This window comes from Mus musculus, chromosome 10, assembly GCF_000001635.26.
Source record: "Mus musculus strain C57BL/6J chromosome 10, GRCm38.p6 C57BL/6J".
Lineage (NCBI taxonomy): Eukaryota > Metazoa > Chordata > Mammalia > Rodentia > Muridae > Mus > Mus musculus.
In genome coordinates this window covers 10,326,000-10,348,135 of record NC_000076.6, presented here as the reverse complement: position 1 = coordinate 10,348,135, position 22,136 = coordinate 10,326,000, and the positions used below count along the sequence as shown (strand labels likewise).

Genomic DNA, 22,136 nt, shown 5'->3' with positions numbered 1-22,136 from the left:
AAGACCTACAGTGTATACCAAATTGCACAGGGGTTCAATACCCTTCAAGTAAATGGTGGCATGTTTTCATATAATCTGTGCACATTCTCCTACATACTTTTAATTATCCTTATATATCTTATAATCATAATTCAACCTTTCTAAGTAGTTGTTACACGGTATCATTTAGAGAATGTAAAGGCAAACACGTATATGTGTTCAGTACAAAGAAAACTAACATAGAACTAACTATGTCGTAAATAACCACATAGGATTTTTAAACAATATATTTTAAATTATTTAGTATTTTTTGTACTATGTGTATGTGCATGCTGTTTAGAGGGTTCCTACACTACACATACAGAAGACCAACAATTCTGTGGAGTCAGTTTTCGCCTATACACAGATCCTAGGAGCTGAACTCAGGTCACTAGGCTTACACAGTAAGCATTACTTTACCTCCTTTGGCGTCTTGTCATTCTTTAACTAGATATGTTTACAATGTTGTATTAACTAATTAATTTTTATGTTACGTGTATATGTGTTTTTCCTGCATGTATGTTGGTGTACCACATGTGTGTCTGGTGTCCAAGGAGGCCAGAAGACAGCAGCAAATCTCCTAAGACTATAGTTATAGACAGTTGCCATATGAGTGCTGGGAATCAAATTTGACTTTTCCAGTGCTCTTAAATACTGAACCACCTTTCTAGCTCTGCCTTAACAAATTCTCGATCAATGGTTAGTTGACTGAATCCATGGATGAAGAACCGGGATACCGAAGACAAACTATATTTTATTTTACACTTATATACCAACCCGTTGATGTATATGCCAATTTCCAAGGTGGAGAGAGTCTCAGTAATAGTTATAAGTCAGTGAGACACAGAACCAGAAAGCTTGCAGACCTGGCCCTCCTTTGATCTATTGTCTTGTCACATGTATAGTTAGACCTAACTCTATCCAGGTACCATTGTAGGCAGAAGCAATTCACATCCCAAACCGTTCATTTCATTCAAATCAGAATGTGGTGCAAAGCAGATAACCTACAAAGTATAAACCCATAGGAGACTAATGCATGGCTAATGCCCAGGCTGAGGTTGGTTTGTATGATTTCTTCATGGTCAAAGAGTCACTATTAGAATTGCTGCTAAGGAAAATTCTCCCAGCTTTAGGATCTTCTCAAGTAAAAATGCTTTTCAGTTGATTTTAAGACAACTTCAATAAGTATCTAGACTCACTAGTCCCTTCCCAAAGAGAAGTGCCTTGCTTATATACAGTGGTCCCAATGCTTAAAGACCTCTTCTCTGTCAAAATTGTCTCATTTTTAAGGCCTCTGATTGGATGTGGTTTTCTTATCCTGAAGAGGCTTCCAGGCACACCTCACACTTGGCCTACAGTAACTATATCACACTTTGCCATCCCCAGATGGGTCATGTTGCTTGTGCCCTGGTAACACACTGCAAAGATTTGGAATCATGTCCTCCAAATCTGGTCTCCTACAAACAAGCCCTGTTAGATTTGTTTGCATGGACTTAGCAGCGTGCAAGTTATTTTTTTCAGGAACATATACATTGTGCTATAGGAGAACTAGATACTGGGAAATATGCAGACATCAAAGAACTGCCACCAAACGCAGCAGGAAGTGTGCTGTGGAAGAAGTGGCAAATGACCAAGACCATCACCTCTCTGACAAAATTCACAAGCAGTGAGAGTGTACCGAAGGAAGAGCCACCACAGAAGGAGATCCCTGGTGAGTCCTGATCCTGCTGGTAAGGTAATCCATACACCTGTTTTGAAATAACACTGTCACAGATTATAACCGCTGGTGAGTCCTGATCCTGTTTGGTAAGTTAACACATACAGCTGTCTTTGAAATAACAATATGTCACAGGTTATAACGAATACATGTGAAATTAGGGCTCCCCAAAATAGAAAAATATATATACCCATCACAGCTGGGAACACAGCATGTCTCCCTGGCATATTAATCTAGATTTCTCCAATTGCACTGCTCCCTGATGTCTCCAGCAAACACTGAAATGAAAAGAAAATGCTGTTGACTAACAATTCTTAAGCAAAAACCAGCTGTAAAAACCTGAGGCAAAATAGGAGTGGGGTATAGTTCAATTGTAGAGCATTTGCCTAGCACATGCAATGTTCTAAGTTCAATTTTCAACACAAGAAAGAAAGAAAGAAAGAAAGAAAGAAAGAAAGAAAGAAAGAAAGAAAGAAAGAAAAAGAAAGAAAGAGAAAAAGAAAGAAAGAAAGAAAGAAAGAAAGAAAGAAAGAAAGAAAGAAAGAAAGAAAGAAAGAAAGAAAGAAAGAAAGAAAGAAAAAGAAGGAAAGAAAGAGAGAAAAAAAGAAAAAAGAAAAAAGTATGTATGGTGGGTTGGGGGTGGGGGGAGTGATTACAGGAAGACAGGTGACTCTTCCTAAATTCAAACCCTGGTGAATGTGATTAAACACCTTCAAATAAGTGTCAAAGGAAATCACCTGGATCAAGAGAAAACAACCTCAGAAAGTGATCTTGTTTCTGCACGGGAAGGTCATTCTATATATGTTTGAAAACTCAGCATTATAATTCTGAATCCAAATTTTTTTAAAAATTGATTTGAGAAGAGTAATTGGAAAGCTGTACTTTGGCTTCTGACACATAACCAGCATGCCAATAATAGTACAAATGGTGGCCAAAGGACAAGAGCTCTATAAGAAAAATGTTTTGTTTTTTTTTACCCTGATTGCATGAATACTGATGTGATGCAAATGCAAATGTGTGTTTTAAAAACTATTGTTAAGCATAAAAATAGCAACATAGCAAAGCCACCCAGGACATAACCAAGGCAGTGCTGAGGGGCAGCCTATCTCTCAGCATGAATATCTCCTTCAAAAAGCAACCTCACCATCATCTCTGTAGCTACAGAACTAGAGAACTGAGAACAGAGAAAACTCAAAGCTTAGAAGGAAAGAAGTAAAAACTACAGCAGAGATAAATGAAATAAGGACACAAAATCAAAATTCAAATGAGTAGCTACACTAACCTTTAAAATGGGGTAGATAATCACACAAATAATCATAGGAGGTGGAAAGGAAGAAATTCAAGTTAACCACAGAGAAATACAAAGGTATTATTAGAGATAATATGCTGGTAATGACCTTAACTAGGACAAATTCCTGGATGCACAGCTTACAGCGATTAGATGGTTTGATTGACTGGTTGATTGATGCAGGGCTCGGAGGTGCCTAGGAGTGGGTAATGTGCCTGCTATGGAAACAGGAATTCAGGCGTGGAGGTTCAGTGCTTGGCAGCTTGGAAACAAGTTGATACACAGAGTTTGCTGACAGTTACTCTAGTGAAGCTGTCAGCTCCAGGTTCAGGGAGAGCCCATGTCTCAAAAGTAGGTGGCCAGCCAGAGTGGAAGACACCTGTTGATCTCTGGCTTCTATATGCTTTTTTTTTTTTTTGTATACACACACACACACACACACACAAATAATTAAAATATAAATAGTTCATGATGAAGAAATAAAACCTAAATAGAACAACTGCAAGGCTGAATCAATAGTAAATTCTCCATCAGAGGAAATCTTGGGACAAGATATCTTCTCTATTTTATTAAATTAGATTTGTGTCAATCAACCTGAGGTTTTGTTTTTTTTTTTTCCCTCAAAAAGTGACAGAGAGAGAAAGAGCAAAACAAACAAACAAGCAAACAAAAGACAAGATATCTATCCCTTGGCTCCCTTCCCTCCAAGCTCCAGGTGTTCCTTGCCCCCCAACCCCCGACTGCACACTGGGCTAGAGCCAGCAAGCAGGACAGCCCCTCAAATGAGGTCAGCAAGGTTGAGGGGCATCTCTTCAATGGAGGTGTTGTAGAAAGTCTCAATGTCTCAGAGAGTCCTCTTGTCTTCTTCTGTCACCATGTTAATAGCCACACCCTTCCGGCCAAACCAACCACCTTAACCAGTTCTGTGAACATAGTTTCCCTGTTGGTGAAAGGTCATTGTTGATGACTAAGGAAACCCGCTGCACATCAGTGGCTCTGGCCAACAAGTCTGTGGTAATTAATAACTCTGCTAGAGCCAGACTGGAACTCCCTCATGATCACACCTCATTGCTTTTGGTCCATAGCTCCATGCATGGTGGAAACAGTGAAATCCCAGGCACGCATCTTCTCAGTGAGCCAGCCCACCTTCCTTCTGGTATTGACAAAGGTTACTGCCTGGTTGATGGCCAATGTTTTATACAAGTCGCACAATGTATCAAGCTTCCACTCCTCTCGTTCCACATTGACGTAGAATTAGCAGATACTGGACAAGGTCAACTTTTCCTTCTTGACAGGATTCCGAATAGGGTCTCTCATGAACTTCTTGTTCACATCAAGGACATCAGAAGGCATTGTAGCAGATAACAAAACTACCTGTGTGTTTTTGTTGAGACTTTGGAATATGTCATAGATCTGATCTTTGAACCCACAGCTTAATATTTCATCTTCTTCATCCAGTATGAACATCTTGACGTATTTGAAAGACAGGTATCTCCATTTAAGCATATCAAACACCCAGCCAGGGCTGCCCACAATGATATGGAGAGCTTCCATTTGCAGCCTCAGCACATAAGTTGGTGTCCCCCCCCCCAATATAGGCATGACAGGAGGCACTCATGTAGTCTCTCCTATTGCCATAACCACCTTTTGTATTTGCTGAACCAATCACAAGTGGATACCAGAACCAAAGCCTGTGTGGCCTTTAGATCTAATTCAATCTGCTAAAGAATTGATATGGCAAATGTAGCTGTTTTCCCAGTCCCAGACTGGGCTTGAGCAATCATAACCCTTGATAAAAGGAAGAATAGCTTGCTGCTGGATGGGAGAGGGCTTCTCAAGACCATAGGCACAAATACCATGGAGGAGGGATTCTGAGAAATTCATGTCATGGAAGCTATCCACAATCTCATTCCAGTTACGCTCAATGACATCTTACTCTCAATGCTCCATCCCATTGGGGCCATTGTCTCTGGATCGAGAATCCTGACTCTCAGACATAATCCTTAGAATCTAGACAACATGAGTTCTTATGATATTCACACTTGTTCTGTGGCGTTAGCATTGCACTGGTCTCAAGTCAGACAGGTACAGAAATACAAAGGAGCCAATATCCTTGATGAAACTAGATGAAGAAAACGTTCTCAACCAAACCTGACAAACCAGAGTGTTGGATAAGTCTTTGAGTGCTTGCTGATCCCAAAGAGGACCTGAGCTTTATTATTAGAATCCATGTCTTCAGGCTCACAACCACTTATAATTCCAGTTCCAGGGGAATCTGATATTTTCTTCTTCTGATTTTCATGGAACATACACACTCCTGTGAAGATTACCACCACCACCACCACCACCCCCCCACACACACAACACACACACATGTAATTAAAGAGTAATATGCCTTTAAATCCCAGACAAACCATGTACAACAGCACATTAAAATATTCACTGTAACCAAGTAGGAATCAAACCAAGGATGTAACTATAGTTCAAAAGACCATTAAAGAGGTGATGCCACACGAACAGAATGAAGGACAAGAAAGCAGAGAGGCTGGGCCAAACTCAACTTGTTGCTCAGAAACCCAGTCCTATGATAACCAAGCAATCCATGCAGTGTCTTATGGACCTATGCATGAAGGTCTTGTGACCTAATTTACTAGTTCTAACTGCTCTGTATATAGGCACATTTCATCTGTAAACAGTGATGACATCATTTCATTCCAATTTAAGTAAGATTTCTTACTCTTCCTCTTGCCTAATCGCTCTGGTAAGGCCTCCCAGACTAGGTTGGATGAAAACAATGAAAGTGAAAATCTTTATCTTATTCCAGACCAGAAAGATACTTCTTTCAACTTTGTTCTGTTCAGTAATGTTAAATTGGTCTCCATATGGCCTTTGTCTTATTCATTGAGAAGTGAACATGGAGTCTGAAAAGGCAAGTAGAGGGAGTGATCAGGAAAGCCTTTTTATCTTCATACCATACAATTACAACACTGTTGCCTTCTGGAAAACGTATCAGTAGGAACAGTAGCTGAGTGGGCTTGGTATGGGAGAAAAATATAAGAGTGCCTGGAGTCCTTCCAGGTGAGTGAATGTACTCTCGATGATACCCAAGACTCTCTACAGTTACGCAAACTCATGCAGTATATAAGACCTAGAGTGAATGCTAAAGTAACCCTTGGTGTTTGGGAGGTAACAGATATCGGGAAATATTGACCACGGGAGAGATATGTGTGTATCTGTAAAGGGTTAAGCAAAAGAGTCCCCAGTATGGCTGCAAGTCCAAATCGCCTCTTAGAATTAAGAATTGAAACCATAGAGAATGAGATGAAAATAGTTTTTTTCTTTGTCATCTCTACTTTTATCATGATATAAATAACTTACTTTTGGTAGAGGGCTGAAGTTGGGTTAGTGGGATAAAGTACCTGCTTGCCACATAAGCCTGACAACCTGAGTTCACTCCCACCTTAAAAAGTCAGATGTGGGTAGCCTGCATCTGTCATCCTAGTATTCCTGAGGATGGGAAGTGGAGAGAGGAGAACAAGTGGGAGGGAAGGTCACTGGACAGCTGGCCTTGAGCATGCGGCACAGCATCAGAGATAAGAGAAACTCTGTCTCAGGAAGGTGGAAGGTGAGAACTAACTCCCAAAAGTCGGCCTCTGACCTCCCCTGGAATACCATGGTGTATATGCATGCAGACACATCAGAAAAAAAGGAACAAAAGCCCACGGTAGTTTGAAAGTCCCTTAAGAGGGTAGCTGTAATTTCACCATGTCACGCAACCCATTCCTGTTCATTGAAGCTATCCAGGAGAAACAAACAAACAAATAAAAACTAGACTTAATGATATAAATTAAAGTCAGCCATATTTCTGGGGGTGGGGCATTGCCATGACAATAGATGGTTGGGAAGTTCATTTGAATAATATAAAGGTCTTGGAGTTAGATTATTTATGATCAAAGGACCTAGCAGATTTATTTAAAGTATTGCATTTCACCCTTCATATTGGGTGGGTTTGGTTTGGTTTTGCATGTAAACTATGCTTTCTTTTTATTTTGAAGACATAGGGGCTTGGAAAAGTCAAAGGGTCACTATCATCTAAAGATTTAAATTTTTTATTAAATCTTTTCTTGTGGCTTCCTCTGGATGTATAGAGTAAAATTGTTCCTTTGATCTTTAGTATGCTTATTTTATATATTGCTTAATCCAGTGGGAGGTACAACACTGTGTTAAGAACATTTAAATTCTACCATAGTGTTTAGCATGACTGTCAGACATTTCTCAAACTCTTTAAATTTTCAATCATTTAACTCGCTTATATTACAAACTTTGTAATTTGAAGAAAGAGTCTGTTTTTCCTCCTTCATTTAATTGTAATTAGAATAGAATTTGCTACTGTTCCTTCGTTTAGCTATACATAAATGTACATCAAACAAAGACAAACTATAAAATATAACTCATCTGAATAAATCAATAAAATCATAACAAAACCACAGGGTTGTTCTGTAAAGAGAAAACATTGCTTTCAACCAGGAGATATAATAGCGTTAAGGTTATTTAATTCTGGAAGCCTGTCTGCTTTGCTTTTTAACAGTGGTCCGACAACGATCACCGACAATTTTGGAAACATCTCCACAACAAATTCGTAAAGCACTAGAGTTTTTGGATTTCAGTCATTATGTACGGTAAGTTGTACATACCACATGTACAAATATGTGCAGACAAGTGTTTTCATAGACTCTTAGATATATCCCCAATGGACAGTTGGTCAGTAACCAAAAAGTTGAAATTAAGTGCCTATTATGTCTTAATTCTGTGTGTGACTTTAGAGCTACATAATTTTGAAGCTTAAATTTGTCAAATATTCCATTATTTCATCCCAACTCATTTATGTGACTTGTGTTTGAAAAAAAAAAAAAAGCAACAGCAACAAATTCCTTTGGACCTACAAAAAGTCCTTGTAATACCCACTATTATTTCATGAAGCTATATTTTCTTCAGAACTAAATAATAGGATTAATAGAGCCTATCATGTATGCTTTTATGTTTAAGAATGTCACATTTACTAACTAGATAAAGTCAGAAGTAAACCCCACAAAATACTCATAGTTTCACAGTCATTAATGATGTATCTGAGTTTACTGACATTCTCCATAATATTGTTAAAATATCAATGAGTCAGTATACAGTACCTAACCCAGTTTTGAAAAGCTAATGTTTTATTCTGCCATCGTCAGGTTTGGTTTGACTCACTATTAACACAATTCCAAATTACTTTGCATTCTGAAGTACTGTTTACTTTCAAGTTCTCAAATGACATATATATATATATATATATATATATATATATATATATATATATTCATTTTATCAATATTCTACATCAAGGAAAACAGCTGCGGAGGCCGTGCTGCAGACAGAGGAACTGAATAAGCAGCAAGCGATGCAGAAGGCAGAAGAAATCCACCAGTTTCGGCAGCACCGCTCCCGCATCCTCAGCATCAGAGACATTGATCAAGAAGAACGGTTTAAGCAAAAGGATGAGGTTCTGGAAATGTATGGAGAGATGCGGGTAAGTCTAGCGGTATAAATAGCAACATTTGCCAAGTTCATTTGTTATAGTAAAACGAAAGCAGACTCACTCATCTGACCAGAAAGAAGTCATAATATTTGGCTTTACAGTTTACCACCTCCCAGGAAGGATAGGTACAGGTTCACTTCTCTTATTCATTCACAGCTCCCTTAAAACCCCACTAACCTGTCATAATAGGAATCTATCTTATGAGATGAATGTTGAAAACTATTGGCGGAAACTGCTTTGCCTGAGTTGGACAGGCTGTCTGTGGGAAAATACTTTAAAACCTTCCTGCTTGCTCACAGGGTTCATGCAGGATACCCCACAGACCCAGCAGGCTGATACCATGGATGCTATAAAGAGAAAATGAAATGAAATATAATGGTATTTACTTAGTTTACATGTATTTAAAAGCTGCAGATCAAAACCACAACTCTTCACTGTGGGTGGCCATTATCCCCACCCCATTTCAGCAGCAGCATGGTCCAAAGAAAAACTTTCTGTGCCATGGAAGGCCTAACCTAATTAAAAAAAAAAAAAAAAAGACTGTGGTACTAGAAGTGGAGAGACAAAGTGACAAAGTAGATGTGTAAGGATGGCTTCTGTCTGTGGATGATAGGATTTATTCATTTCCTCTTCCTTCCCTAAACTCATTACATATGAATACTCTCAAACATGCTCATATTGACACACACACTACATACGTATACACAAACTCACACATACACACAGTCACACATTCACATACCCATGCTATACACACTCATATATACACATACAGGTAGACACACAAACACACACATATACACACACTCATACCTACACATACTGGTAGATTCACACATATACACTTACAGAGAGAAAGAGAGAGAGAATGGGGGAGGGGGACAGGGAGAGGAAGAGAGAGAGAGAGAGGCACTGGGAGCTACAGAACTTTCTAGGTATTTTATCCATCTTTGACCTTCTTTGATATGGTCTGTCTTTAGCAACCAAAGGGACCTGTCATTAAGGATAAACTGTTTTATTCTCTGGTAACAATCTCATTATTTCAGTGTCTGATGCAGGGATCTTGCAAACTTGTTTTTTTTTTTTTTGTTTGTTTTTTTTTTTTTTTATAAAAGATGGCGAATCTTTTGTCTCTGTGGGTCCTATGGCTTTTTGTCCAGCACATATATGGCTTCTAGTTACTTCACCCTACCAAAAGTAACACAGTCAAAGATAATACTTAACTGAGTGGGAATACATCAAATGAGCAATACTTTAGGAAAAAAATTCAGACAAACAATAGACAGGTTTCATAGGCTTCAGCTTATCAGACCCTGGCATTTCTCATTTTAAGAACGTGTCTAATGCAGCTCATTGGGGTCCTTCTTTTACTTATTAAGACACTGAATGAAGCTGAAAGAGCTCTCATGCAGAAAACTCTTCTGTGACTATACTGGCAGTGATATATAATATATGAGGCTATATAAGAGACCACCGCTGACCTAAGCATGGCAGTTCAGCCATGACATTTCAGTCCAGAAATAGCACACTATTGCCACTTGCATTTAATTGGTTAAAGCAAACCATGTGGCCACTTACAGCTTCAAAGATGGAGCCAGCTTTGATTGAATGGGTGACATAAAGCACAGTGAAACAATTGGTTTCTGGTACCTAAGTACTGGCTGCTGATATTTTGTTTTAGGAGCTCTATCAATCTGATAACAGGTGGCAAGAGGTTAACTTGAGCCTGAGAAAGAATGGAGAAGTATATATCCATTGCACCAATTGCATGATCATGCCTCACTTTGATTTTTAAAGTTATATTCCTACCTATGTATTTCCTTATTGTTTAACTTGAAAGAGTAATGTAGACTCGAGGTATGAGTGCGTTTAACATCTGTCTTTCCTAGAGAAGGCCTTCACTCTGCTCTACTCTTATGCTTGAAAGGGAAGAAATGCAATTGTGTTGCCAAAAAAAAAAAAGAGAATCGAATTATTATTAAAATTGCATAGATTCAACATAACATAATATTATCAGAAATAGGGAATTTCAAGGTCACTTGTCATTCTGGGTTAAGTAGCTGAGCTAATGCAATAGACAAGGGTGATGTAGAAAAAACATATTTACTGGTACAGTGAATTTAGAGCCTAGTCATTCAAGGATGAGATACAAATAAACACACTTATTTTGATTGAAGCCATTTAAAAAGAAACCCAATAGTAACACATTCCTTATCAAGCAGGAGAAAATAACTCTCTAAAAAAAAGTCAAGTATTCACCTGACTTTATACACACCCCTAAGATGTTTGTGTCTCGCTCACTCTCTTTTCCCTAGCAAGCACTCTCATCTTGTACTCATGAAGTTCACTTTAGAAATCCAATTTTAGGGTTCATATCACAGTTTTATTTAATCAAAAGCATTTTGAAGTCTGACGCTGACATCCAGCTAAGCCAGCCTCTCAATAAAATCATGCCAGTTGCAGAGATGTGGGGAGGAAAGAAAAACCTCAAACAATTCAGCATGAAGAGAATGCTTCCCTTTCGAGAAAGTTCTCTTTATGTTACAGTCAGTGCACTAATCCTTGTTATTCCATTGTAGTGGGTTTGAAGCCTAAGCAGCAGCGAGGCTTCATTCAGAGAGGAAAGAGAAAATGAGAGGTGAACCAGGGAGACGGGAAGAGTTAGTAATATGACATCCATTGAGCCAACAGCCATCCACTAATGGCAAAGAGGTTCTTAAATAGGAACAGAATCAAGATGCAAGCTCAAATCCAACTGCATGCTGCTGGCCAGTGTCCGAGATAAATACTGTGATCTACTGCTCCTAGACTGAGAGAAAGATAGTGGGCTAGGTGCTTTTTCTCTGAAGGCCTGCCTCACTCTGATATATCTTGTCAGAGCTAGAATACAGCTTGCAAGCTAGTGACTTATAACACACAGCTGCTGTGTGACTGACAAATTGATCCAGAACTCATTCAAAGCAAAGTTCTGCCACCAAAACCTCTACCAACTTCTCCACCTTTATACATATTTTTCCTCACTGGTATTTACTTTTTCTTTTCTTTTCTTTTCTTTTCTTTTCTTTTCTTTTCTTTTCTTTTCTTTCCTTTCCTTTCCTTTCCTTTCCTTTCCTTTCCTTTCCTTTCCTTTCCTTTTTTTCTTTTTTCTTTCTTTTTCTTTTTCTTTCTTTTTTTTTTTTTTGGTGATTCATTCCGAGTTAAAATCTAACTGGCCATGCATCACAATTTCCTGTTTTGTTTATTTCTAAGTGATAAAGGACAAACCTAGCTCTTGTCTTCAGTGACTTTCCCCGTTAGTCTGTTGGCATCAGGAAAGAATAAAGGGAAAGTATTCCTATTGTTTGTTTGTTTTCTGGTACTTCTGCATTAGTATCAGTGAGACTGACAGGCGTGGGATTTGCCTTGGAACAGGACTCTGTAGATGAAGCCCGGCAGAAGATCCTTGATATCCGGGAAGTGTACCGAAACAAGTTGCTGGAGGCAGAGCGCTTGAGGATGGAGGCCTTGGCAGCTCAGGAAGCTGCAGTGAAGATAGAGATAGAGAAGAAGTCACCAGCTTCTGACTCACAGAAGAAGAAGAAAGTAGGAAAGAAAAAGTAACGCCCCCATGGTGCACTATGCCACAGAGGAGGGAGTGTTGGACGCACTATCAATCACTTTCCTCTTGATCAAGCATTAGGTCAATAGAAACAGGAGAAAATGTTCCTCGCTCTTGGTTTCTACATTTTAATGTTAACATGTTGGTTTCTGTTACAAAGGATTTGAAGACACTAGCTTCTCAAATGTTCTAATTTCATTAAAATTGCTAACAAATAAATGCTTAGGTTGTAAATAACATTCTGTGGTTTTCACTTTGAGCTTCCTGTATTAAAATAAATTTGTGTGTACATAGTGCATGCATGTGTGTATGTCTGTATGTATGTCTGTGTGTGTGTGTGTCTGTGTGTGTCTGTGTGTGTGTGTGTGTGTGTGTGTGTTTGTGTGTGTGTGTGTGTGTGTGTGTGTGTGTGTGTGTGTGTGTGTGTGTGTGTGTGTGTGTGTGTGTGTGTGTGTGTGTGTGTGTGTGTGTGTGTGTGTGTGTGTGTGTGTGTGTGTGTGTGTGTGTGTGTGTGTGTGTGTGTGTGTGTGTGTGTGTGTGTGTGTGTGTGTGTGTGTGTGTGTGTGTGTGTGTGTGTGTGTGTGTGTGTGTGTGTGTGTGTGTGTCTGTGTGTGTGTGTGTCTGTGTGTGTCTGTGTGTGTGTGTGTGTGTGTGTGTGTCTGTGTGTGTGTGTGTGTGTGTGTGTGTGTGTGTGTGTGTGTATTTTCCTGCCATGCATTTAGGGGCCAGAAACACTTAGGAGATGGTCTGTCTCTTCTTCCACATCCTTTGATCAGAGTACCTAGTTTCTGCCGCTTGCTGTGAACTCCACGCTGGCTGGGCCCCAAGCTTCCAGATGAGCTCATTCTGTATCCACTTCCCACCTCAGCACAGGAACACCAGGATTGCAGATGTGCTAACATGTGGAACTATATATAGGTTATTGGGAATTCTAACTCAGGGCACCAGAGTCTCACGACAACTTCCTTGTATCTGCAGCAAGGGTTCCTGACTGCAGAGCCATTTCTCCAGGCCCCTGAATTTTTATCCAGTTAGCAAAAAAAAAAAAAAACCTTAAATAACTCAAGAGGATTATCTCTGGGGGGAAAAAATCAATGAAGGTAGGTATGTAGTGTACATAAAAGAAGCTGTTTCAAATTTTAAATATTTTAGAAGATTAATATGGATTCTTTATAATTGCACTAGTTTTTAAAAAGCTGATATTTAGTAAACTAATACAGTATTGGGCAAACTGGTTCCAGAGCAACTGACAGGGTGTCAGGACTCAGAGCCTGGCAGTGAGCATGAGAACCTGGCAGAGATACTATGATCACAAGCGCAAGCCTTTCACACCCTCAGCAACTTCTTCCCCCTGTAAAATGGACATTTCTTATGCACCCGTTTTCTTTGTTGTTGTTGTTTCTTTTTTGTTTTTTTGTTTGTTCGTTTGTTTTTTAAATGCAATGAGCAGATCGTCTAGGGAGAAAAGTGGGAAAGTCTCTGTCCAGCAGCTTCCAGCCCAGCATCCAGATGGGAACCACCAGAGAGCTTTTTACTCAAAATCGCTTCATTTTAATGGATGCTTTGGGTTATTTTCACCCTTAGCAAAATCTTTGCTTACAGCATTTAATTAGCCTACATGACTATGGCCAAATGACTTTTGACAAGGGTATCAAGAATTAAAAAGTAGAAAATGGAAGCCTTCAATAAATGATTTGGATGAGGTGAGTTTCCAGAAAAAAATAAAAATAAAACAGCCACACCCATGTTTCAACCAAGATTCTACAAGGCTGATTGACAGCTTAGTTCTTCATAACTGTGGAGACTGGAATGTTTCAAGCATAAGATAAAAGTGTTATGGGCAAATTTTGTTCTCTTAATAGCTACTCATTCCCCATGTCTGTATCTCACATCCTTTAGACTATCAGACACAACCTCTCATCCCAGCACTAACCAGATCTGACATGTGTAAGGTTAAGCCTTTATGGTTCAGCTAGAAGACCATTAGCATTGCTCGATCCCAAAGCTAAAAACATTGCTACATAGCCTCTAAGACACATAGCAGAAATTCCCCTGCTCTGTTGTCTCCACCAACGATTTTGGAAAAATGTATTGATTTGTGACTTTTTTTTTTGGGGTTCTATATTCTTAAAAACCTCATCGAACCATTTCCACCTTACAGCATAGACTTGAGGAAGCCTGAATTTGTGTTCCCACACTCTGGTCACTCACATTCTGCACAAGAAGGAACTTCTCTTGGAAGTGAAAGCCATGCTTTGTGACCAACATACAAAATATATGCCACGTGCAAAAATTAACTCAAAACCTGTTGGCATTCAGAAAGTGTGAATCTCTTAGAAGCAAATAGTAGAACAGCCCTTGACATTGGCCCCCTCAAGGAAGTTTTGGATATGATACCCAAATGTAGGCAACCAGCAAAACTATGCAAATGGAACCACGTGATACCAAAGGAAATAATAAGACCCAAGCATCATCTCCAGAACTACTCACGACTCATAGATGACAAAGTCAGCTGAGGAACCTGTTGCTAGGTGACCGGGTTCTTCTAAACATAGAGTGCACAATGAAATGGTCTCCAGTTCTAAACGTAAAACATAAAGAATCCTAGCAACATGAGTGGAATATTATATTAAATAAATCAAACCATGTGCAAAACAGTTCTATTTATCTTCATATCTGGAAGCTGAGAGATTTGATTTTTTGGAAGTCCTGGTTAGGAATGGTGGGCAGAAGAGATCGTGGTACGGAAGACAGTTACATGGGGGAAATATGTTCTCATGTTCTATAGCTTAGGAAGCTGATTATACTTAATAACCATTTAACAGACATGGCTTAAAGAACTAGAAGGGCAGTTTGAAGATTGCCAATACAAAGAAATGATAAATGAATAAGAGGAAGAAATTATTTATTACTTAGCCCCCTGAATTTTAGTTAGTAGTAAAACAAATGAATAAAGTATCATTTTGGAAAGTAGCAACGTGTGCATACTCTTATAAAGCAGCGCCAAATAATATTGTGACTTTACCTTTTAAATTAATCCTCTGCCCAATCCTGTCTAGGTCTTGCATTTATTTATTTATTTATTTATTTATTTATTTATTTATTTATTATTTACTGTATGTGGACATGTGTGTTTGGGTATGGGTGTGGGTGTGTGCATGTGAACACATGTGCTCATGCTTCTTTCCATGTCGTGGCACACAGGATAACTTGTGGGAGTCAGTTCTTCCTCCTCCCATGTTGATGCCGGGGGATGAACTCAGGACTTCAAGCTTGACAGCCAGTGGTTTTAAATGCTTGAGAAAGCAGAGCTATAAAACAGCCCACAAAGAGCATCAACCCTTGGGGCCTGGCCACTGAGTTCCCAACCTTTCTTTCTGTGTTTCTGAGTGTATGGGTGTGTCTGTGTCTGCGTGTATGTGATACACATGTGTATGTGTTTGCATGTGTGTGCAGGCCCACAGAGCTGGAATTGAAAGTTGACTAGCTTCCTTCATCTTTCTCTGCTACACTTTTTTGAGACAAGGTTCCTCACTGAATGTGGAACTCAGCAAATGGGTAACTTCAGTTTGTCAGCCACCTCTGGAGATCTTTCTGTCCCTGCCTCTCCAAAACAAGGATTGCAAGAACACACCAGCACACAGAGTTTTACTCTGCTGTTGGTGATCCAGAATCATGTCCTGGTGCTTGGACTTCTGCGCTCTGCTCCAAACACTTTATTCTTTCATAACAAAATGTCTCTATTTTGACTATTGTCCATGCGCCTCTGTCCAAATTCTTGTTCTGGGACAGTAGAGCCTGAAAATCCTAGTGGACGCCTGCAAGACTTCTATCCACTGATAACAGCAGGAACATTAGATTGAGGGATCTCTAATTTGATCATTATCTATCTTACATATGTATCATTATCTCACTGCACCTCATAAATATGCACAATTAATATACATTAAAAAAACCTAGATGACACTGTGGCTGACTTAACATCTTCTTTTTCTGTTTGTTTTGTCGTTTGTTTATGTATTGAGACAAAGTCTCATGTCTGGCCTGGAACTCTATATGCAGCCAAGGATGGCCCATTATGTCCCATCCTCCTCTTCCACTTCTTGTGTGGTGGCATTAAAGGCATATGTTACAACTGAGTTCTGTAGTGTGGAACCCAGAGTTTCACCCATTCCTGGCAGCCTTCTTTCTCCCAACTGAGCCACATTCTCCAGCCTTGACTAAATTCTTCATAGACAAATATATAGTAGATATTTAAAACGAATGAAAAATTAAACATTTACAGAACACTTCAGAAGTCACTTTATGAAGATGCTTTATTTCAATTTGTTGTTATAAAGTTTTTGTCCAGTTAAATACATAGCAGGTGGTGCTTTTTTTAATTTAGAAAAAAATGGCTTCTACCCTTGGGTGTGTTTCCACAGAACAGTACCAATGTATTTTGAAAGTCCTTACTAGTGTAGCTGATCACTCTTATTTTGTCCTCTTTGGTTGCACACAGATGGCTACACTACCACACATGCAAATGGTCTAATTTTGAAATATCCAATCATTTAACCAGTCATTCATACCTGTTCATGATTTGGCCAGATAGACCGGCATGCCTGTGATTTAACCAGACATACATGTTTACTTGTAATTCAATCAAGCATACACGTGTTTCTATGATTTAATCAGGCAAACATGTATGCCTATGACTTAATTGTTAACCAGATGTATTTGCATGCCTACAATTTAACCAGGAATATACATCTGCCTAGGTTTTAATCAGATGTACACAGGTGCTTACAAGTTAACAAGGCATAAATGTGTGAATGTGCCTATAATTTTACAAAATTCTTTGTTTTCTTCAAATTAACTGAAGATGTCTTGTTCACTTTGTTAATTTCAAAAGCTCACCCCTCTAATCTGCTGATCTTTTTCCTACCTGACATTTCCTGTTGTCACCAACTAAGAACTTATGCAGATGCTTCATCAGTGGACTCCCCTATGGCTCCTGTAGAAAGAACCCCCCTAAAACGAATGGCTTTGTGAGAACATTCTAGGTAAACACATTAAGTACTAAAGACTGATTGATTAAATCATGAAAGTTTGGACCAAGTCTTGACTGTTCTGCATACATATGTCTATCACTCAATCTTTTTTTTTTTTAAACCTGAAATTCAAGTCAGAACCCCAAAGATGGACACAGGAAGTCTCCTGGGCCTCTTGATTTCTTCTTTTCTTAAATGTCACCAAATTTAATAAATTTTCTTTCTCTGATTTTAATTATTCCTTGTCTCTTTAATTAGCATATTGAAGAAGTTGGATAAACTCATTAGGGTGGCCAGAGCCCAGATTTGTACCTTAAAACTACAGTGGTGCTACTTGCAGTCCCTTGTCATGAAACACAGTTACAGAATGAGGAAATGACACAGATTAGATATTTGTTTGCAGGCCACCAAAGCAAAATGCAACCACAAATCACTAAAAGTTAGCATAAACTGGAAGTCCCTCTCAATATTGGGTGAACAGATATCACAAGTAAAGACCACCCACGTGGTGCCTCACCATTAGCAAGTGGCCAAAGGAAGCGTTTTCTCTCTGCATGTTCAGACACTTTCTTTGTCTGGTGAGCAATAGCCAGCAGGTCAACAGAAGTATCAGGGAACTTCTTTGACCCTACTGGCCCAAGCTTCTTCCCCAACTGAGAGATATGAGGACAAGAAGTCAGAATCAGCAAGAGACCTCATTTAGATGGTCTGCTTGTACCTGCAGCCTGAGCCTGTTCTGGTCAGGTGAGGAGACAAGTCGGGGCATTAGTGAGACTCATCTCTCCTCATGCTTACTGATAACCACCCATAACTGGCCTAAGGATATCACTTGTTGAGTCCTGTGGCAGCACTGGCATAGAGAAGCAGCAACATCAAGGAAACCATGTCAACATAGATCTCACCATGAATCTGTGCAGACTAAAACACTACAACCGTAGTTCCCAAGAAAGAGCAAAATTGTCCGTGCTAATAGTCAGCTGAGAGGCAGCTTTACAAAGTAACATATCAAAGCAGGCCCTAGGGTAGCCTAACATGGGAAATGAAGAAATATACAATATATTTGGTTCATACCAGTGACCTGTAAATGTCCCAGTCTGTGGGATTCTGAGATTCTGTACTTTCTCTGTCAGCCCTGAGCAATTTCTACTATGAAAAAGAAGAAAATACTTTTTGTAGAGGAAATGACTTACCTTGAGGGCTTGGAGTCTGCTTAGTTTTCCCTGGCGGCTTATGAAGTAGCAAATATGAACTAGCCTAGCAGCCCGGAACTCCAATTGGCTTGGGCAATAAACACACCCCCTTTCTGAAAATATACCTGGCAACCTGTTGGAAACCTGGGGACCCTACCTAGAGCAGGTTGCACGGACACCTCCTTTAAACTAAGGGATTCCATTTCTTCCCCAGCAGCTCCCTGATAATGTCCTGGTTGTATTCAAACATCATGGTGGTTTGAATATGCTTGACCCAGGGAGTGGCACTATTAGGAAATGTGGCCTTGTTGGAGGAAGTGTGTCACTGTGGTAGCGAGCTTTGGGATCTTTCTCCTAGCTGCCTGGAAGACAGTCTCTCCCAGTTGCCTTTGAATCAAGATGTAGAGCTCTTAGCTCCTTCTCTACCACCATGTCTGCCTGTATGCTGCCATGCTTCCTGCTAATGATGATAATGGACTATACTTCTGAAACTGCAAGACAGCCTCAATTAAATGTTTGCCTTTATAAGAGTTGCCTTAGTCATGATGTCTCTTCACAGCAATGGAAACCCAAAGTTTAGGCTGGTTTTGTCTGTATGCACAGTAAGGCAGTGTCCTCTGAGTGAATTTTTAGGGAGTCTCCTATTTATCATCTTATGCCTATGAGCAAGGAGAGGTGCATCTGATTAAAATCATATCATTTTATGCCAAAATCCAAAGGGGATATAGATTAAAGAAACACAAAGTCAAGCTTATTGAAACCAAGAGACCACCTACACTCTACCTCTGTAGTAATCAGCAGCTCCTCCTGAACTCCATGTAACAGAGATTACAAACAATGCTGTGGGGCCCTTGAGTATTCTAAGGGCTCTTCCAGGGTCTGAGGCTAGCTGCAGTGTATTGACCTGTATCGTTCCCTGATTTCTACATAAAATTTACTTTAAAACTCTTCAATGTCTGGACTAAAGAACTAAAGAACTTTCAGTTCTTCTAACCAAATCCCAAGAGTCTGGAAGCACTTGGTTCAGACAGCAACCTCCGTAAAAGTTACGATTTGCTTACCATTCTAGGTATGAGTGGGCTTATGTATAGCAAACACCAAGCTGGCATTGTGACAGCTACTCTCCAGGCCAGCAAACACAACACAACACGACAAGGAGCTCCGTACTGATGATGTGCAGGACAAACAACAGGGTTGGTAAAGAAATGTCGTTGTGTAAGGCTCCAAAGAAACCCCCATTGCTACATGAATTCTCAAGCCAGTCATGTTCCAAATGTCAAGGGTCTGAAATGTACCCTCAATTGTTTTAAATCGGCATAGTAATTCTCTCTTTCATAAAAAAAAAGTAAAATTATTTTATTATACTTCTTTCTGAATGGTTCTCCCATCTGTTTTATAATATGGCTGGAATTTTGTGGTTAAAAACAAAGAAAAATTTGGTCATGAGGCACCCCGAAGTTTGCTGAGATGTGACATGATTCAGAGCCTCAGATACAAGGCTGAGTAATTTGGTGTCTATAGCAATCCTAACCAGAGAGGATGTAAAATTAAGTAAGCCAACGGGAAAAGTTTGCTGTAAAGCTTGAAGTCAGCTCAGACCAAGCTGTGTGTGCATGTGTGCATGCACACTCAAGCTCGTGCATGCACATGTGTGCACATCATGTGTGGTGGGTACATACTATGGAGCTCCTATGGAGGTCAGAGGACAACTTTGTCAAATTGGATCTATTTATATCCTGTGTTCTAGGACAAACTAAGACATCCATGCTTGAATAGTATGTGGCTTTCTTTACCCACCTCTTGTCAGTCCACTAAGCCCTCACCATCCTACCCTATGTTTATTTTCTCATGAACAGGACAGGGAATAAAGCTACATTTTGTTAAGTCAGCAGAGATTTAAACCTTCTCTTAGTTCTTCCATAGTCTTTCTTTTACATTTCTCCCTCCCACTCACCACTCATCCTCCTGATCTTAGCTGATAGGCAGTGTGCTCTTATATTTCAAGAGAAGATCTCCTGCTTCACATTGTTTTGTGCCTTTTATCCTCCAGGAAATTTTAAAAATGTATTTACATTTCACCTGTTATCCCTTTACCCAGTATTCCTCCTCCTGGAAACCCCCTATCACATCCCTGCTTCTATGAGGGTATTCCTCCACCCACCCACCTACACTGGGGCATCTATTGAGCCTTCATAGGTCCAAGGACCTCTCCTTCCATTGAGGCCTGACAAGGCCATCCTCTGCTACATATGCAGCTGAAGCCATGTGTACTCCTTGGTTGGTGGCTTAGTCCCTGGAAGCTCAGGGGTGTCTGGTTGGTTGATCTTGTTCTTCCTATGGGGTTGCAAACCCCTTCAACTCGTTCAGTACTTTCTCTAACTCTTCCATTGGGGAATCCCACACTCACCGCAATGGTTGGCTGTGAGTATCCATCTCTCTCTGTATTTGTAAGGCTCTGGCAGGGCCTCTCAGGAGACAGCTATATCAGGCTCCTTTCAGCAAGAATTTCTTAGGATCCACAATAATGTTGGGGTATGGTGATTGTATCTGGGATGGATCCCCAGGTGGGACAGTCTCTGGGTGGCCTTTCCTTCAGTCTCTGCTCCACACTTTGTTTCCTTATTTGCTCCTATGAATATTTTGTTCCCCTTTCTAAGAAGGACTGAAGTACCCACACTTTGGTCTTCCTTCTTCTTGAGCTTCTGTGGATTGTATGTTGGGTATTTGGAGCCTTTGGGCTAATATCTGCTTATCAGTGAGTGCATACCATGTGTGTTCTTTTGTGATTGGGTTACCTCACTCAGAACTATATTTTCTAGGTCCATCTATTTGCCTAAGAATTTCATGAATTCATTTATAATAGGCTGAATAGTTCTCTATCGTGTAAATGTACCACATTTTCTGTATCCATTCCTCTGTTGAGGGACATCTGCGTTCTTTCCAGCTTCTAGCTATTATGAATAAGGATGCTATGAACATAGTGGAGCATGTATCCTTATAACATGTTGGAGCATCTTCTGGGTATATGCCCAGGAGTGGTATAGCTGGGTCATCAGGTAGTACTATCTCCAATTTTCTGAGGAACCGCCAAACTGATTTCCAGAGTGGTTGTATCAGCTTGCAATCCCACCAGCAATGGAGGAGTGTTCCTCTTTCTCCACACAGGAAAAATTTTTAAAAAAGATTAATTCATTTTTCTTTTATGGGTATGAGTGTTTGTCTTACATGTACATAAATGTACTCCTTGTAAGCTCGCTGCTCAAGGGGGCTGGAAGAGGACGTCAGATCACCTGAGACTGGAGTTATAGATGGTATAAGGCTGATATGTCTGTACTGGGGACTGACTCCGGTCCTCTGCATATGTGGCCAGCTTTTACTCACTGAGCCACCTCTTCCAGCCTCTGCTTTGTATTCCTTAAGTAAGCCACCAAGGTTCTTGATAGTTTGTCTGAAATGAGATGGGGGTTACTCTGATAACTCCCTCCCCTGCAATGATTTTCCTGAGAGGGTTCCCAGCTTGAAGGCTGAAGTGGAAACTTGAGGGTTCTTTGAGAAACCAGTTGGATGGTGTTTTGCTGGGGCAAACACATGAAGGAATGTTCCGTTAAAGTGGACACAGGTAAAAGACTAAAGCAGATTCATGAAGGAACATTTCAATGAAGCAGATACAGGAGAGAGGCTGTTTTGTTAAACCAAGCACATGAAAGGACACCTGAA

General features: G+C 39.9%; 1 protein-coding gene and 1 pseudogene across 10 annotated transcripts in view; one reads left to right on the top strand and one right to left on the bottom strand.

Moving 5' to 3' along the window:
* The window catches only part of Adgb (androglobin), a 139,391-nt gene extending 126,958 nt beyond the window's left edge, over nucleotides 1–12,433 (top strand). For 8 of the 10 annotated variants that reach the window (XM_011243163.3, XM_017313876.2, XM_011243160.3 and 5 more), the window contains 4 exons: nucleotides 1,562–1,729; nucleotides 7,612–7,702; nucleotides 8,406–8,589; nucleotides 12,010–12,433. In XM_011243163.3, the coding sequence (XP_011241465.1) occupies nucleotides 1,562–1,729; nucleotides 7,612–7,702; nucleotides 8,406–8,589; nucleotides 12,010–12,198 (632 nt within the window). In that variant the 3' untranslated portion in view covers nucleotides 12,199–12,433. The remainder of the gene's footprint in view (nucleotides 1–1,561; nucleotides 1,730–7,611; nucleotides 7,703–8,405; nucleotides 8,590–12,009) is intronic. The other 2 variants (XM_030244999.1, XM_017313877.2) reach the window with 1 other exon arrangement.
* Gm15568 (predicted gene 15568) lies at nucleotides 3,628–5,037 on the bottom strand (annotated as a pseudogene).
* Nucleotides 12,434–22,136: the final 9,703 nt, after the last annotated feature.